The sequence below is a fragment of the Macrotis lagotis genome, chromosome 1 (assembly GCF_037893015.1).
Source record: "Macrotis lagotis isolate mMagLag1 chromosome 1, bilby.v1.9.chrom.fasta, whole genome shotgun sequence".
In the NCBI taxonomy this organism is placed as follows: domain Eukaryota; kingdom Metazoa; phylum Chordata; class Mammalia; order Peramelemorphia; family Peramelidae; genus Macrotis; species Macrotis lagotis.
Window position 1 is genome coordinate 157,330,032 of NC_133658.1, and position 18,750 is coordinate 157,348,781.

General features: G+C 38.9%; 1 protein-coding gene across 2 annotated transcripts in view; it reads right to left on the reverse strand.

Moving 5' to 3' along the window:
- Window positions 1-10,562: 10,562 nt before the first annotated feature.
- The window catches only part of PROM2 (prominin 2), a 30,159-nt gene continuing 21,971 nt past the window's right edge, over window positions 10,563-18,750 (reverse strand). The window contains exons 19-24 of one of the 2 annotated variants that reach the window (XM_074209241.1): window positions 18,469-18,549; window positions 18,116-18,184; window positions 15,557-15,646; window positions 14,688-14,794; window positions 14,295-14,366; window positions 10,564-13,128 (exon numbers count right to left, since the gene is read on the reverse strand). In XM_074209241.1, coding sequence (XP_074065342.1) covers window positions 14,303-14,366; window positions 14,688-14,794; window positions 15,557-15,646; window positions 18,116-18,184; window positions 18,469-18,549 — 411 coding nt within the window. In that variant the 3' untranslated portion in view covers window positions 10,564-13,128; window positions 14,295-14,302. Of the gene's footprint in view, window positions 13,129-14,294; window positions 14,367-14,687; window positions 14,795-15,556; window positions 15,647-18,115; window positions 18,185-18,468; window positions 18,550-18,750 lie in introns of both variants that reach the window. The other variant, XM_074209240.1, reaches the window with a different exon arrangement.

Below are 18,750 nucleotides of genomic sequence, written 5' to 3' on the forward strand. Positions count from 1 at the left end.
TCAGTCGTCAAATTCTGCCATTTCTACCTTGATAACATCTCTCTTTCATGCTTCCTTCTCTCCTCAGACACTGTCACCATTTTGGTGACATACATATAGACTATTGCAATAGCCTGATGATAGCTCTCCCTGTCTCAGATCTCTCCTTACTCTAATTTGAGTAATTTGACACAGGTGTCAAATTGAGCTTCCTAAAGCACAGGTTTGACCATGTGACCCGACCTCACATTCAATAAACTCAAGTGGCTCCCTATTACCAGCAGCATCAAATATAAAGTCCTTCTTTGATTTTTAAAACCCTTTCTAACTTTGGCCTCTTCCCTTCTGTCCCATATTCTTACACCTTACTTCTCCATGTACTATGCAATCCAGGGGCATGACCTTCCTGCTGTTTCTTACACTTCCTTAGCTTTCTCCAATTCTTAGCCAGTTTTTATAAGAAGTCTTCCTCATCTCCCTTAATGCTCCTACCTTCCTTCAATTGGTTATTTCCAACTTCTCCTTTAACATTGGTAGTACCTGTTCTTGAAGAGCACCAATCATATCAGGAAGGTGATGTCTTGGGGGATTTAAGTGAGGCAGGGAGCAGCCTCACTCTCTCTTCCAGGGTCATCAAAGTCCAGGGACATAGTTTTAGGTAGGGGTGTTAGAATCTGGGTTTCTTGAGGATAAAACCATGTTTTTGTCTTTATTTGTATCTCAAGCTCATAGCACAGTAGACACTTAATAAATGCTTACTAACTCCACTTGACAATTTATGTGAGTTCTTCTTTGTTTACTCTCTGAATCTCAAGCATTAAGGGAATAAAGATTTTAATGCAGATGGGGAGTGGGGAAAGAGAGTGGGACAGATAATTTTTGAGATTCAGTCTCATTTAATGGAAAGAAGATTAAATATAAAATCAGAATAATTTGATTCAAATTCTACTTCTATTATTTTGACTAGCTGGGTGATTTTAAGAAAGTCATTTAACATCTCGGAGTCATGATTTCCTCCTCTTTAAAACAGAGATAATAATTAATACCCTACATACTGCAAAAGAATAATGAGGATCAATTAAGATAGTGTTTTTATGAAAATATGGACCATGATATTGATGACAACTCCATGTCAGGGTGGGAAGACCCTTGCTGGTCACTCCAGTAGGCAACAATGAGAACACTAGATGCCTTGGAGCAAGGTCCAAAATTGGGAAAGAGGGGAAAAGCCTACATTTTTCCTAGAACTGGAGCAATATAGAGTTGATCAGGATGGAGAAAGGTCCGCTCCTAATTCTCCTATTTTCCCCTCTTTTTTAAAGATAGTCTCTACACTCTAATCAATCTACATTTTACAGCTGGGAAAACTAAGGCAGACAAAGGATAAATTACTTGAACAGGATCACACATCAAGTAAATGTCTGAAACAGGATTGGAACTCAGCTCTTCCTAACTACAGAGCCAATGCTCTATCCATATAAATTATGGTATTTAATGGTATGCCAAAATAAAATTGTCCCAACCAGTGTCCTTTTGCAATAAACATTAAATGTGAAAGCTGAAAAGAACATCAGATATCATCTAGCCAGAAATTTTTAACTTAAGATCTTTAAACTTTTTTTAAAAGTTTAACATAATTAGTGTCCTTTGTAAATATATGTTTTATATTATGCATTTTAAAGCACTATTCCAAGAAAGGGGTCTAGAGGCTTCACCAGACTGCTAAAGGTGAAAAGGTGAAAGAATCTCTGATTTCATCCATCTTCCTCATTTGTAAGGCCTTGCCCATATGGCTCAGTGAATCAACAAAAGTGGAGTTAGAAAGATCTAAGTTCAAATCTAGCCTCAGATTCTTCCTAGCTGTGCAACCCTTGGCAAGTCACTTAAGCCCCTATTTGCCTGTTTCCTAGTCTTTAAAATAGACATAATAGCAGGAGGGATGTGATAAATATTTAACAACCAGTTTTCTGGGGGTTTGGGGAGTGTTTTCAAGATCCACTTTTAAGTTTAATTTGCATTATTAATATTTTCTCCCCTACAGTCTTAATTCTAAACAATCAACAAAACAATAGATTAAGCCCTATTTTAGATCCTTTGCAGTTTCCAATGGTGCTAATGCTGACCCTGAAAATTTAACAAGAGGATCTTGTAGTCCAGTTTGAATTGACTCCAACACACCCCTGCCTCATCCAATTTTCCTATTGATAGATGAGGAAACTAAGGCCCCAAGAGATTCAATGAGCATCCCCTATTACTATTATTAGAAATCACAATCTCCCAACTTCTAACAATTAGAGTTTCTTTTTAGGGTTACCTCATGTATTACCTCCTACATCAGGTTTTTCCAAGCCTTGCCGTTCTTAGGGCTTCCCCTGCCTCACAATACTTTATATATTTATTTTAGATTTGGCTATTCATGTATACATTGTTTTCCCTGGATACACTGCAGACTTGTAGAGGACAGGGGGACTGCTTTCACAATCCCAGTATCTAGCACAAAGCCCAGGCAGTATCGGATAATAGCATAGCATATTTAATGAATGAAGTGATTTACTCATTCACCTGTAAGCTACAGAGACTGAGATTTGAGCCCTGGTCTAACTGATCCTTCTTTTGCTGCCTCTTAAATGCCCCCAAGAAAACATGATCATCTATAATACTTCAATGTGAATGAGTTTGGGAGAGGCTTTCCTCTTTGAATAAATAGAGTCCTGAGTACTTGTCAAGGACCCAGGTAAAGGGGGAACTGAGCTTCCAGACAATCTTCACAGCTCTGCCAAAGGTCACTGTTTTATAATGAAGGGGTCTCTGAACTGGTATTCTTGGATTTGAGGTCTGATTCTGCTACTCATTTGCTATGTGACCTTAGGTAAGTCACCTTATTTTTCCAGACCTGAGGTTCCTCACCTGTCAAATGAAGGGGTGGGATTAGATGACCTCACAAAGTTCCTTCCTGCTCTAATGTTTTAGGATCAAAAGAAAGTTTGCTATGGTGCCATCCTGATGAATCTCTCTCTCTCTCTCCACTGAAAACCCCAAGAAGAAATACCATTCCCCCCTCCCCAAAAGCCTGTATTGGGGCTGCAGAGAAGGTAGGTCCTTTGTAGGTAAGAGGTGAATAGGACCTGAATAGGCTCAAGGTTGAAACTGCTGCCAGATTCATGCTCACTGTTAAGTGAAGGGTAGGGTGCGGCTGTGACTGCTCGGCACCCAGCAGGCAGGGAGGAGCAGAGATGGTCTCCTCTCCGAAGCTATTATGTAAGCCCCGGTCTCTGGAGTAGAGCCAACACACATGGCTGCGCCAGAGAAGCTCCTGTTCCAATCTATCCCAATTCAAGATGAATTTCAGAATGTAGGAAATCAAAATGTCTAGGCTAGCGTCAGACTCGGCTCTAAGGGATCTCCTTGAATTTAGCAGGATCCTTCTTGAAATGCCCCACCTTCCAGCCTGGGACGTGCCCTACTCTGCCCAGCTACCCTGGCATGTTCCCATCCCTGTGCTCCTGTCGCAGTTGGCATTCACATGCTACCTTTCCTGACAAGCCACCTGGGTCCCATGACTCTCTCCAGACTCACACTGTACTTGCCCAGCCTTGTCAGAAGCTTCTAGCTCCCCAAAACCATTAGCTTGAGAGGCAGAGCATAGCACGCAAGGGGTACATATGGGAAGAGTAAACTCTCAGAGCCTCTGGGGCCTTTATTCTGCTCTTCCTCCTGCCATTCTTTCTCCTCAGAGCAGAGACCAGCAAAGCTATTTTAGGTAACGTTATTTTGAGGGAGGTTTCCTTCCCTCTCCCCTACCCTACCAGCAAGTAGATGGCCCAAGCTTCTAAAAACTCCTAGAGAGGGTGATTCCACAAGGAGTTCCTGGTCTAATATACATGGGGGGAATTCCAAAGCCCTCAAACTGCCAGAAGTCAGGGTATTTTGCAAACTTTTTTTTTAATGAATGCTACATGTTGGTTGCATTACTGTAGCTCCCTCCCCATGGTATGATATTTGGTGGTATCAAATGTTTCAGTTTTCTTAATAAATATTTTCTATTAATCTGTCCCTCTTCTTAACCCTCCTAATGAAGCAAATTTTAAATAATTTTACTTATTTATTTATTTATTTATTTCATTAAATATTACCCAGTTATATGTAAAACATTTTAAACAATTAGTTTTTTAAATTTTGAGTTCCAAAATTCTCTACATCTCTCCCAACCCTCCCCTCCTAAGAAAGTAAGCTCTTTGATTTCATGCCAAACATTTCCATATTAGTCATATTGCAAAAGAAGACATAAACAAAAATTTTTTTAAAGTATGCTTCACTGGCATAGTGGATAAAGCACTAGCCTTGGAGTCAGGAGTACCTGGGTTCAAATCCAGTCTCAGACAATTAATAATTACCTAGCTGTGTGGCCTTGGGCAAGCCACTTAACCCCATTTGCCTTGCAAAAAACCTAAAAAAAAGTATGCCTCACACAGAAAAAAATTACATGGACTAATGCTGGATGAAGGAGCAGAATCAAGAGAACATTGTACACATTTACAATAACACTGTCAGTTGATCAACTATGATGAATGCAGTTCCTCTCAGAGGTCAAAGACAACCCTCGAAGATCTGTTATGGACAATGCCATCCACATCTGGGGTGGGGAACATGGAATCTGAATGTATACTATGTTCACTTTTTTAACACTTATGTTTTTCCTTCCTATCTCCTTCTTTCCCCTCAGTCCAAATTCCTCTTACACAAAATGACCAATATGTTATTATCTTAAACACAAATGTACATGTACAACTTTTACCAGACTGTTCACCCCAAGGGGAGGGGGGTAGAAAAATGTGTAACTTATAAATTTGCAAGTGAATGAATGTTAAAAAACTACCATAGCATTTAATTGGAAAAATATAATAAAATATCAATTTTAAAAAGTATGTTTCAATCTGTATTCAGAGTTCAACAAACAGTATGCTTTCTAGAGGTGGATAGCATTTCTTAATTATAAGTCTTTTATAATTGTCTTGGCTCATTGTCTTGATCAAAGTAGCTGAGTCTTTCACAGTTGATCATCCTTACAATATTACTATTACTACAATGCAATGTTCTCCTGGTTCAGTTCATTTTATTTTACATCAGTTCATATAAGTTTTCTCAGATTTTGTTGAAAGCATTACATTCATTATTTCATGTAACACGTACATACCTTAACTTGTTCAGTCATTCTTCAATTAATGGGCATTCTCTCAATTTTCAGTTCTTTCCCACCACAAAAAGAACTATCAATGTTTTACAATCAGGTCCTCTTCCCTTTGCTTCAGTCTCTTTGGGATACAGATCTAGTAGTGGTATTACTGGTTCAAAGGGTAAGTCCTTTAACATAGTTCCAAACTATTTGCTAAAGTGGTTGGTTCAGATGACAATCCCACTAAGAGTGAATTAGTGAGGGGTAGCTAGGTGGTATAGTGGACAGAGCACTGGCTCTGGAGTCAGGAGGAACTGAGTTCAAATGTGACCTCAGATACTTGATAACTACTTAGCTGTGTGACCATGGGCAAGTATCCTAACTCCATTGCCTTGCAAAAAGAAAAAAAAAAAAGAGCAAATTAGGGTCCTAATTTTCTCACATCCCCTCTAGCATTGGTCATTTTTTTTCTTTTCTGTCATATTAATCAATCTAATAGGCATATCAGAGTTATTTTAAGGTGAGTTTCTGTTCTGTAATCAATAGTGAGTTTTTCATGTGACTTTTGATAGTTTTGATTTCCACTTCTGAAAATTGCTTGTTTCTATCCTTTGACCACTTATCAACTGGGGAATGACTCTTATTTTTGTAAATTTTATTCAGTTCCCTATATATTTGAAATATGAGACTTATCAGAGAAATTTATTTCAACAATTTTTTCCAGTTTCCTGTTTCCCTTCCAATTTTGACTACATTCATTTTGTTTGTGCAAAATCTTTTTAATTTCATGAATTCAAAATTACCTCTTTTTACCTTGTTTAATCTCCTTTATTTTTTGTTTGGTCATAAACTCTTTCCTTTTCCATAGATCTGATAGGTTCATTTTTCCTATGCTCCCCTAATTTATTATATTATCTTTTTATGTCTTAATTATTTTATCCATTTTGACTTTATCTTCATATAGTGTGAGATGTTAAATCTGTGCCTAGTTTCTCACTTACTACTAATTCTCCCAGTAATTTTTATCAAATGGTGAGTTCTTGCCCAAATAATTGTGATGCTTTGAGTTTATCAAACACCATATTGCCCTAATCATTTACTATTGTGTATTGTGTTCCTAATCTATTCCACAGATTCACCACTCTATTTCTTAGCCAGTATCAGATTATTTTCATGATTATTGCATTGTAATAGAGTTTGAAACTTGGGATTTTTTTTTTTACTGATCCCATTTATATTCTTGTTTTTCTATTTTTCCAGATGAATTTTGTTGCTATTTTCCCTAGTTCTACAAAATAACTATTTTGTAATTTGATTAGTATGGCAATGAATAAGAGAAATTAACTTAAGTAGAACTGTCATTTTTATTATATTAGCTCTACCTACCCATTAGCATTTAATATTTCTCCAAGTATTTAGATCTGTCTATTGTGTGAAAAGTGTGTTGTCATTGTTTTGGCATATTGGCATATGTGTTTTATGTGTTATTTTAAGAATTTTATTTATTATTTTATATGGAATTGGACTCTCAAGAATTTTGCATTATTTCAAATGGAATTTCTCTTTATCTTACTGCAAGATCTTGTTGGAAATATATAGAAATATTGATGATTTATAAGGGTTTATTTTATATCCTATAACTTTATTGAAGTTGTTCATTGTCTCAACTAATTTTTTAGTTGATTCTCTAGCGTTCTCTAAGTATATTATCATATCATCTGCAAAGTGAAAGTTTTGCTTCCTCTTTCAATTTATTTTTCTTGCTTTAGTGCTATAACTAGAATTTCTGGTATAATTTTGAATAATAGTGGTAATAATGGACATTGCTTCACCCTTGATCTTTTGGGGAAGGTTTCTAGCTTATTCCTTTTATAATAATGCTTATCTTTGTTTTAGACAGATAATACTTATTTTAAGAGAGTTACATCAATTATGATGCTTTCTAGTATTTTTGCTTTGTTTTTTTTTTTTTTTTAGTTTTTGCAAGGCAATGAGGTTAAGTGGCTTGCCCAAGGCCACACAGCTAGATAATTATTAAGTGTCTGAGACTGAATTTGAACTCAGGTACTCCTGACTCCAGGGCCAGTGCTCTATCCACTGCGCCATCTAGCTGCCCCGCTTTCTAGTATTTTTAATAGAAATAGGTATTGTATTTTGTCAAAGGCTTTTTCTGCATCTATTAATAGGATCATATGTTTATGTTATTATTGATATGATCAATCATGCTGAAAATTTTCTTAATATTGATCCATTTCTACTTCCTGATATAAATACTTCTCAATCCTAGCATAAAATCTTCAAGATATATTGATGTAATCTTCTTGCTTGTATTTTATTCAAAATTTTTACATCAATTTTCATTAGGGAAATTGATTTAAAGTTTTCTTTTTGCTTTTGTTCTTCCTGTTTTAGGTATCAATACTACATATGTATCATAAAAGAAATTTGGTTAGACTTCTCTTTACCTATTTTTTTCAAATAGTTGCCTAATACCGGGATTAATTATTCTTTAAATATTTGGTAGAATTCACTTGTATCCATCAAGTCCTTGGAATATTTTTCTTCATTGATGTCTAGTTCAAATTTTTTTTTTCTGAGAGGGTTATTTAAGTATTCTATTTCCTTTTATATTTATCCATTTCACTTAGATTGTCAGTTTTGTTGGCATATAATTGATCAAAAATAAAAACTACTAATTCACGATTTCTATTTCGGCATTTAATTGGAGACTTTTAATTGTTCTTTTTCTAGTCTCATAGTTGCATGCTTTCTTTCCTATTGTACACATTTAGAGATAAAAAATTTCCTCCAAAGACTGCTTTGGCTGCATCCCCCAAATTTTGGAATGTTGTCACATTGTTGTCATTATCTTTAATGGAGTTATTTTTATATGATTTGTTCTTTGACTCAAACCATCCTTTAAAATTAGTTTCCAGGGCGGCAAGGTGGCACAGTGGATAGAGCGCTGGCCCTGAAGTCAGAAGTACCTGAGTTCAAATCTGACCTCAGACACTTAATAATTACCTAGCTGTGTGGCCTTGGGCAAGCCACTTAACCCCATTTGCCTTGTAAAATCCTAAATAAAATAAAATTAGTTTCCAATTTGCTTTTAATCTGTGTTTCTACTACCTTTTATTAAATATAATTTTATTGCATTATGATCTGAAAGGAGTACATTTAATATTTCTGCATTTGGTTGTGAGGTTTTTGTGACAAATTTTTGAGAAGGTACTATGTACATCTGAGAAAAAGGTATATTTCCTTCTTTTCCCATTTAGTTTTCTCCAGAGATCTTTCATATCTAACTTTCCTAAAATTCTATTCATCTCCTTTATTTTTTTCTTATTTTATAGTTAGATTTATCTAGCTCTGAGAGGGGAAAGTTGAAGTCCCCCACTAGTATCATTTTACTATTACCTCCTATAATTCACTTAACATTTCCTTTAAGAATTTGGTTGCTGTTCCATTAGTTGTGTATGTTTAACCCTAATATTACTTCATGGTTCCTTTTAGCAAAATGTAGTTTTCCTAGTTCTATTTTTGTTTTTGCTGTGTCTGAGAACATGATTGCTCTCCTTGTCTTTTTTACTTCAGCAGAAACATAATAGATTCTGCTCCAGTTCCTTCCTCCCAATTAAGCAAATTAAAAAAAAAAAAATAAAGCCCTCAATTCAAAGCTGCATTGCTCAGGAAAGCAGAATCCCACATTAGTCTGAAAATATACATATTTTTCTAGATTTTAAGTTCATTTTTCATATTTGAAAATCAGTGGTTTCATTTTTATTCTTTTGGTCTCATGGTTATTCTTTTTTCTTTTAGGTTTTTGCAAGGCAAATGGAGTTAAGTGGCTTGCCCAAGGCCACACAGCTAGGTAATTATTAAGTGCTTGAGGTTAGATTTGAACTCAGATACTCCTGACTCCAGGCTGGTGCTCTATCCACTACGCCACCTAGCCACCCGTCTCATGGTTTTTCATTGCAATTTTCAGGGTCAAACTTGCAAATAATTTTCTTCTCAATAACTTTCAGGATAGCACAAATATCACTGCAATTTTCAGAGTTAGTTTCCTCTATAATGTTATCATTGTATAAATTGATTTAATTCTGCTTACTTGGCTCTGCATTAGTTCATGTAAATCAGTCTCCCCTGAAATTATTCACAATAATACATTACATTCATTAGCATAATTTATTTAGCCATTCTCTTCTAGAAGGACATTCCCTTAGTTATTCCCTTAGTTCTAATTTTTGACTATCAGGAAAAGAGCTGCTATAAATATTTTTTTTATTTTTTTAATTTTTTTAGGTTTTTGCAAGGCAAATGGGGTTAAGTGGCTTGCCCAAGGCCACACAGCTAGGTAATTATTAAGTGTCTGAGACTGGATTTGAACCCAGGTACTCCTGACTCCAAGGCCAGTGCTTTATCCACTACGCCACCTAGCCGCCCTATAAATTTTTTTTATAAATTCTTTTCCTCTTTCTTTGGTTTCTTTGAGGAATACAGGTCTAGTACTAGTATAGCTGTGTCAAAGGAAATGCCCAATTTGGTAACTTTCCATTATATTATAAACTCCTTGAGGGCAAAGAACTATCTTTTTGCCTCTTTTTGTATCCCTAGTATTTAGTGCAAAGTCTCGCACAAAATAGGTTCTTAATTTTTATTGATTATTGATTGAACTTTATGGGCATGGTTCCAAATTGCTTTCCAGAATGGCTGGACCAATTCTCAGCTGCCCCAACAAAGAGAGGACACTAATGTACCTGTTTTCCCAAAACCTCTCCAGCATTTGTCAATTTCCTCTTTCATACTCAAAGATACTTTAATTTGCATTTCTCTTTTAGTGATTTAGAGCACTTTTCTTGTGGTTGTTAATAGCTTTTATCTTTAAAAACTATCTGTTTGGGTCGGCTAGGTGGCGCAGTGGCTAGAGCACCTGCCATGGAGTCAGTTGTACCTGAGTTCAAATCCGACCTCAGACACTTAATAATTACCTAGCTGTGTGGTCTTGGGCAAGCCACTTAACCCCATTGCCTTGCAAAAACCTAAAAAACACACACACACCAAAACTATCTGTTCTTGTCTTTTAACTGTTACTGAGGAATAGTTCTTAGTCTTATTAATTTGAAAGAGCTCCTTTCTTGGAGATGAGTCTTTCTCATAATATGATTTGAGAGCATGTGATTCCTCAAAGCCCAATTTCCCTCCTTCCTGAATCCTTTTCAGACCATCCCAACCACAGTGCTACCTCCCTCCTATGACAATTACTATTTGTACCACTCAGAGCAACTACATCTCATATTTCTCTTAAAACTCTAAGGCTTAAATCAATTTCTTCTCAAGAACATTCAGGATAGCATAAATATTATCTTTATTTTACAGTGTAAGAAATTGAGGTTCAATAATCTGTTTGCAGTTTTACAAGCTAACAAATATTCCAATAGGAATTCAAGCCCAAGTCCATTACTGTACTGTTCTACTGCATTGTTGTATTTATATACACAGCAACCATTCCCAGTTTTTGGGACAGTATCAATTTCAAATGTAAGACAGCAGTTTGTCCTGTACTTCTCTAATGTAGAGCATGTTATATTATCTAAGAATATAACACGAGAGCAAACTTTTTTCACTTTTGCCTTTTATCTCCTGTACCTTATCACCCTGTACAGTGACTTCTATATATAAGGTGCTTAAAAATGTTAGTTGCTGTTCATTCTTCACTTTCAGAGTACCAAAGACACAATGGGGGTGATGTTCTGACATGCACATAAATTGGATTTAAGTGAGGCAGAGCTACACAAAACCTCATACTCTCTCCCCCCAGAGTCATTGATTTTTGAAAGAATGAAAAAGAAGATATAATGGATAGGGCACTGGACTTGGAGACAGGAAAATCTGAGTTCAAATACTTTCTCAGGCGCTTACTAGCCATGAGACCCTCAGCAAATCACTTAACTTCTCTGCACCTCAGTTTACTTCTCTATAAAATGAAAAGGTTGGATATAATGGTCTTTGAGGTCCCTTCCAGCTCTGTGTCTATGATTCTATGAGTGAAGAGACTGTGTATTGTCTGAATCTTGTATTCTCCCCAATAGGTAGCTTTTCCTCATTTTTACAATGCTATGCATTTGCTTAAAATATATAATATGCATGCAAAAATATATAGATGCTTAATAAAGAGGAAAGGAATAAGTATTGAATATGAGCCAGACAGTGTACTAAGCATTTTACAAATATTATCTCATTTGATCCTCACAATAACTCTAGAAGGTATTATTATCCCCATTTTACAGTTGAGGAAACTGAGGCAAATAGCATCAAGTGACTTGTCCAAAGTTGCACAGTTACTAAGTGCATGAGATGGGATTTGAAATCAGGTTTCCCTGACTCTAGGTCCAGCACATTTTCTACTACAGCCCTTAGCTGTCTCCAATATGTGTTGAATAAAAATTCTGTCCTATTTTCCCCATCTTAATCTATCCAAAAGTCTCAAAAATTCCAGTATTTGGGTAAATAGTAAATGAATAAATCAAATCAGCAAATATCTCAAGAGAAAATACACCCTTCAGAAAACACTGAAAGCCACTAAAAGGTAGAGACTCACAGGCTGAAGAAATATCAATTTACTCATGAAAACATGTGTGTACTAGCCCTTGAAATATGTGATAATGGCTTTTTGTAGGAAGCATTTCTATGTGTAAGGCAAATGTGGAAATGAATGTGGGGGCAAACTCAGCAAGGGAGGGGAGCAGAGAAGGACCTGTGGCTCAGTTGGGGTAGGGGTTGCAGCCCTGGATCTATGAAGGATATAGACACAGCCCTCCTCTTGGGGAGAGCTCCCTGGGAGCAAGCATACCCCATTCCATAATTCTGCTAGGACAAAATCACATCTCTATGCTAGTTCAAACTTTGGATGAACCACACAGCATTCCTAGTAATAAAGTCCCCAGAGCCTTCACTGCCTGCCTTAAGATAAGAAAAGAAAAAAAAAGTGATACTTGGGGCTTCTGATCTGGGAGTTTGAAAAACATAGTCATTTTATATTTTGTTTTCCCAGCTCAACGATAATCTTCAGAAGGGCAGTGGACACGTCTTTTTCTTTTTCTGTAAGCCCCAGGTGGATACGGAGCAAAGAGCTTTACATACAATGTAAGATGTTTGATAATGGATGACAAGGATGCTAGAATTTCAAACTGGAAAGAATCCATACCAGAGCTTTCATTTTTACAAAAGAAGAAACTGAGGCACGCAACCTGCCCCAAATCACCCAGCTAGTAAGTATCAAAGCCAGGACTCAAATCCATGACTTTTAACTCTTTGATCTTCCTGTGACATAAAACTTGATCACCCCAGGACGCCAGCCTGGATCATGGCACAGTTCTGAGATTCTGAACTCAACAAACATTTGCTTGAACAAACTTACTTTGTAAAAAGCATGAAACTAAGTATAATGACTCCAAGGATGGGAGACAGACTTAGGAAAGTGAAAACACTTTAATTGTTCAGAGGTACACCCACTACCCTCCTCCTCTCCATTTGAGCAGCACATAGAGTCACACATAGGATGGGGAAAGGGAAGGGAAGAAAGGAAGGGGGAAATAAGGGAGGGGGGAAGGAAAGGTATGGCCCTGGGTCATGCAGCCAGAGGGAAAAAAAAAAAGAAAAAAGAGCCAAAGGGTCTGATTACCATTTCAACCCTCCCAGATCCCTTTTACTCTTGAGCAGCCTTAGAAGAAGATAGTCCATGGAAGCACCCCTCACCCCAGGTCTGGGTCCCTTTCCTAGGAAGTGCTTACAGCAAAACTGAGGGAGTAATATAGATTTATCTTGGCAACCCAAAGACTGGCAGCTTCTTGGCAGGTGATATAGGAGTCAAGGATGATAGGGCTCCTCCCCTCTGAGATCAGCAGCTTGGACCTCACCCTCTGGCAGTGGGCAGGCGAGGATAGTCTGGGCAAAAATCCAGGCCCTCCCAGAAGCTGCAAAGAGAACATAGAATCATCAGGGCTGGACAGGGCTGCACTACCTAATCCTAGAGGCCTGGGCAGGGGAAGCTAATTTGGATGTCACTGTCCTCTGCTTAGCCCACTCCTTTCTTGATGAGAGCCCGGAACTTTCTAAGCTATTTTCCCTTAGTCTGGAAGGGAGTCTCCTATCTAGGAACTGATTCTATAAATCTGGACAAATGAGCAGATTAGAGGAGAGAAGAGAGGGACTTGGTACTGGGGGAGAGGTATGTCTATAGGGAATCAATGGAAAAGAAAGCAAGTAAATAAATAAGAGAGGGGGCAGCCAGGCAGAGAGTAGAGAAAGGGAGGGGGCAACAAGGTCATACATGGAGGAAGGGGCTGGGGCAAAGGGCAAGGGAGGCTGTTGAAATCCTATCCAACTCTCAAGATTCAACTCTTGACATTTCATCTTAGCCCCATTCAATCAGAAATGATTTTACTCATTTCTTTGGGCGTGTACATACCTTGTCTCCCCTAATAGATTTTAAACTCCTCAGGAGCAAGGACTATACTGTGTTCATTTCTGTATCACGGAATATAGCATAACACCTTGCAACACACTTGATGTTGAATTAATGTTTTAATGGATAAATGAATAAATGAGTAGGAGTAGACTTCCAGGCCAGTATGGAAAGGCAAGGATAATACAACAGAGCCAAAGGGGGAAGGGTATTGCTGAAGGAAGATGGAGAGGCAACATCATTAAGATGAAGAGGGAAGTGAACAAGTACAAATCTAGGAACTAAAAGGGTACAGACATTTCTAATTTGGAGAAATCTCTAGGCTGAACTAATATGGCACACTGGAAAGCTGAGGGTCCAAAAATGGTACACTGAGTGGTGATTTAAAACTAGGCCAAGGAAATGGGGATTAATTTCACTCACAAAAATGTAAACAAGTCTTATTAAAGTCTAAAGATTGAAGGAGAAGGTGAGCAGTTGATCTTGTGAGGGGAGTTCCTTAGCAAGGCTGGGGAGGACAGACTCAGGCTTGAAGCACCTGGACTCCAGGGATGCTCCTTCCTTCCCTCCTCCCTTCCCAGTGGGACTTCATTGCCACAATACTGTGATCCCTACTGCTCAGTGGCCTCATTTTTCCAAGTTCCTTTCTCTAGGATACAGAGCAATCCTCCTTACCCTGGATCCTACAGTTTCAGTGACGTGACTCTGGGGATGTGAAAAAGCTGGGTCTCCTCAGAGCTGGTAGAGCTGTGGCCAGGAGAAGGATGTTAGGGAGTCTCATCCCCCTCCCTTTATCTCTGGGAGCATGGGAACAAGAAGCTAAGAGGGCCCACTTCCTCCCCTAGATCCCTCAGAATGGCAGACCTTGCCTTTGGTGGGGTAAATGCAGCATAAGGCCAAATGGACCAGACCTATGGAAAACCTTTGTGACCTTGAGGCTCAGAGGGGGTGTTGGTCTTTAAGAATAAGACCTGAACTTTTTCCTGGGATGTCTTAAGGCCACGACCTTACCAGACAAGATGATTCCTAGTGACCCTCCGTGATCCCAGGACCTTATTAGCCCCTCACCTTAAGCGTTTCCTGATGGGTCGGAAGTGTTTGGTGGTTTTGATTGCAAAGATGATGCTGGGAATAAGCAAGAAGGTGCACCAAGCCAGGCAGAACCAGAAGGCATTCTGAAAATACACAGGCTCAGACAAGTGAAAGGTGTCCACTTCACCCCAGAACCCAAGCAAGAACAACTCTGCCCGACTGGTGGAATAGCTGAGGTGAGAGCTTCTTGTATGCAGTTACCACAGAGAAAAATCTCCAAAGACATGAGGAGTCCCAGGAGAAGGGACAGGAGGAGGCCAGGCTTGGAGTGGAAGCCAATATAGCCATTCCAGGTTGGGCTATGTGGCCTCTGGGATTCTTTCTAACTCAGAGATTCTGTGCTCCTGTTACCTTGCCATTCTCTTGTTTATGCCCAAGGCAATTGCCTTGGCTGGCATGACATGGGCCCAGCCTTGGTTCCATTCCCTCTTGGAAGGAGGGGAAAGAGGATGACGGAGGGGAGAGGGGGAGTGGTTCTGTGACAAGGGACTAAGGAGGAGCAAGTATCAGATCAGGAGAGGAGGAAGATCTGGAATATAACCTTTTTTCTTCTTTGTTTAAACTTTGTTTTTTCCAATTACACACAAAGATAATTTTCAACATTCATCCCTTTGCAAGCTTGTGGGCTCTCACATTTTTCTGCTACCTTCCCTTCCCTCCCCACCTCCCCATGGCAGGGAGCAATCTGACTTGGGTTCTACATGTACAATAGTGTTTAAAATATTGAAATATGAACTCTTAGAGAACAGCAGCTACTTTATGCCTTTTCTGTATTCCCACTGTACCCTCTACACAATGGATACCTTACTTTCCTACTTGACTTTATGGGGACAAGGGCCACTCACCCAGGGATTTGCGATAAGGTCACACAGGATCACCCGGCTGTTGTCCAGTGCCCCAGAAAGGGGCTGGCAGGTAGCAATGTGCTCAGTGACCTGTGAAGGCAAGGCTACTAAGGAGAAGTTGTGGGGAGACTTGGCTCCCCAGGGCTCTATTCTCCTTCTCTTCTCTTCTCTCTCTTTCTAATGCCTCCATGGGAAAAATAAAAAAAAAAAAAAAAAAAAAGAAAACCTAAGAGTCTCCACAGAAAAGTATCCCATTGAGAGGGGAGAGGAGCATTCCATAAGAAAAGTCCAGAAACCACTCAAAGATTAAGTAGAAGCACTCAGTTGGTGCCAGGAATACCCGAAAGAGAGGTCCTTGGTTTAGATTACACCCACTGGAGCTAGGGGTTTCATCTTCTGTCCCAGGACCAAAAACTGTCCTAAGACCCTAGTTCAAAAACTGGGCATCACAGCAACCTCTATGAGGTCTGTCTCCTCCTTCCACTTCTACTCCTATTCCTTGACATACAACATACCATCAGATACAAGTTAAATGCAAATGCATAGAAGAGAGGGGAGGAGAGAGACAGACAGAGACAGAGAGAGAGAGAGAGAGAGAGAGAGAGAGAGAGAGAGAGAGAGAGAGAGAGTCTGGAATACTTTCCCTATCCTGATTCAATTTCATTCAACAAATAATTATTAAACTCCTACTAGACACCAAACACCATGTTAGGAGATTGGGAAGACAAAGCAAAAATGAAAAAATCCCTGCTCTCAAGAATATACTATTGCTATTAAATATTATATTCTTACCTCAAACCTTCACCTGCCAAAATTCTAACTCATGCTTCAAGGCCCATATAAGATGTCACTTCCTTCAAGAAGTTTTCCCTTATCCCCCAAAGCCAGAAATGATCTCTCCCATTTCTAAGTTCCTAAACCACTCTGTGGCACTCACAGAGCATTTATCTCACTCTACTTAATATTGCAGTTAATTGTGTAATTATCTTCTCTCAATTATTAGACAAGGACAGAAGCCATTCATCTTGTATCACAGACAGCCCCCAGCACACAGTGATACTCTTGCATATTTGTTGAGCAAGAGGATGGCAAAAACCCACAAGCACACATAGGGAGATGAGGACACATAAATATGCATAGCCAGATAAAGACAGAGGTAGATATATAATATAACATAAAACATATATGTAATGTACAAAGTTTATAAAACATTGCCTTCCTTTATTGCATTTGATAGTACAACCTTATAAATACATCCTTCTGCTATTATTGTTCCCATTTTACAGTTGAGGAAACTAAGACTGCGAAATGAAGTCATTTGCCCAAAGTTTCACATAGTCAGTATCAGAGAAAGGATGTGAACCCAGATCTCTCCTGACTCCAACTCCCATGTGCTTTCTGACATGCCAGATTGTCTCTCATGCATAAACAATATGTAAGCAGGCACATTGCCTGGTTTTCTGCTCCAAACACTATCTGTTGGGCATCTCCCATCTGCCCATCCCTGGGTCAGGTGCTATGTATGGGAAATAAAAAAGATAAACACACTCTGTTTCTGTGCTCCAGGAGCTTACAGTATTGATTGTGGTGACAAGTCATCCATCTGTGAAACAATGAGGCAACAACTGGACATGGTATGATTTGTGGGAAGAGACCTAAGCTGGAAATCATGACACCCTCCCTCCAACCCACCCCTCATCCCCTTTCTAGTTCTGTCTCTGCAACCCCCTACTTAAGGGGCTTTTGGCAAATAAATTTTTGATTTCTCTGAACTTCAGCTTTTTCAGTTATAAAATGAGAAGATGAGACTAAAATCATAATATTTAGAGCTAAACGAAACCTAGAGGTCATCTTGTCTGACACTTCTTTCACTCTGGAAAGAAAGTAAGATGTCACTAGATCAAGTGATTTGCCCAGGTTCTCACAGGCAATTTTAGGGCATAGATTCAAACTCAAATGTTCTGTTTCCAAAGTCAGGGTTCCTTATGGAGATTGAAAGCAAAGAGATTTGAAGGATCAAGTTATGCTTCAGGAGTAATGACTCAGTGAAGGATTTGTATAGAGAGTAGTAAAATAAGATTGCACAGGTATCTTGGGGTCAAACTAGAAGACCTTGAATGCCAAGCTAAGGAATATGGATTTGATCCTTTAGACAATGAAGATCCATAGAGGGTTTGTGAGCATGCTCCAATTCCATCTTCTGCAGGAGACCCTTCCCAGTCTCCCCCTCTGCTACAGCCTTCCATTTGAGATGGACTTCGATTTATGCTGTGTATAACTTCTATGTACACTTTTTTGTATTTTTCTCCCTCCCTTAGAATGTGAGCTCCTTGAAAGCAAGGACTTTTATGAGTTTTTCAGTGCTTTTATTCTTTCTCTTTTTTGTGTATTCCCAATGCTTAACCTGGTACCAGATACACACAAATTATATTTGTTGATTGATTCATTATCTGCTCAAAGAATAATCTGATAGCAGTATATATACAGAGAGAATAGATGAGTGAAGAACTGGAAATGGAAGGATTTCTTCAGAAGTTATACAGGCAGCCCATTACTCACCATCTTTCTGGCCCAGTCCATGTATTGGCTGAAGTATGACATTTCTCGATTCAGGAAACACTCACTTTCCTGTGAAGAAGAGAGAATGTCAGTTTCTTAGAAGGACCTGAGGGAGTATCCTGGGAAGGACCCCTACCACCTTTAAGACCCATCTTCTCCAACATCTCAGGATCTAGGACTAGAGACAGGACTGAAGTAGGGAAACAAGATTCCAGAATAGGAAAAATCTAGAATCCAATATCAGATGGTCAGTACAAAAAGGAGACCCTATTTGCCCTTCTCCTCCTCCTCTCCCTTGCTGCCCTCAATCTCTGCTTCAGCTCCCCAGCTCCTGACCTTTCCTTCTCACTCACATTCCTCAAGATCCAGTGAGCCCGGTTAGGCAGCTCAGTTTTCAGGAAGCTCGTGTTGACCAGAGTTTCTGAAACCACCATCTGAGGGATGACAAAGGGGTATAAATTGAAGGCAAAGAGCATTGTAAAATGCTAGACCTAAAGACCTTGCTCTTCAGGTAACAGCTCTTTCACATCCCTCCCTGCCTATTCCTAGATAGATAAGAGCATTTGGGGTTATTCCAGATCCTCCCCACTGGCTTTGCCATTTAGCATCTGAGATATGGGAGTTTCCTTCAGATA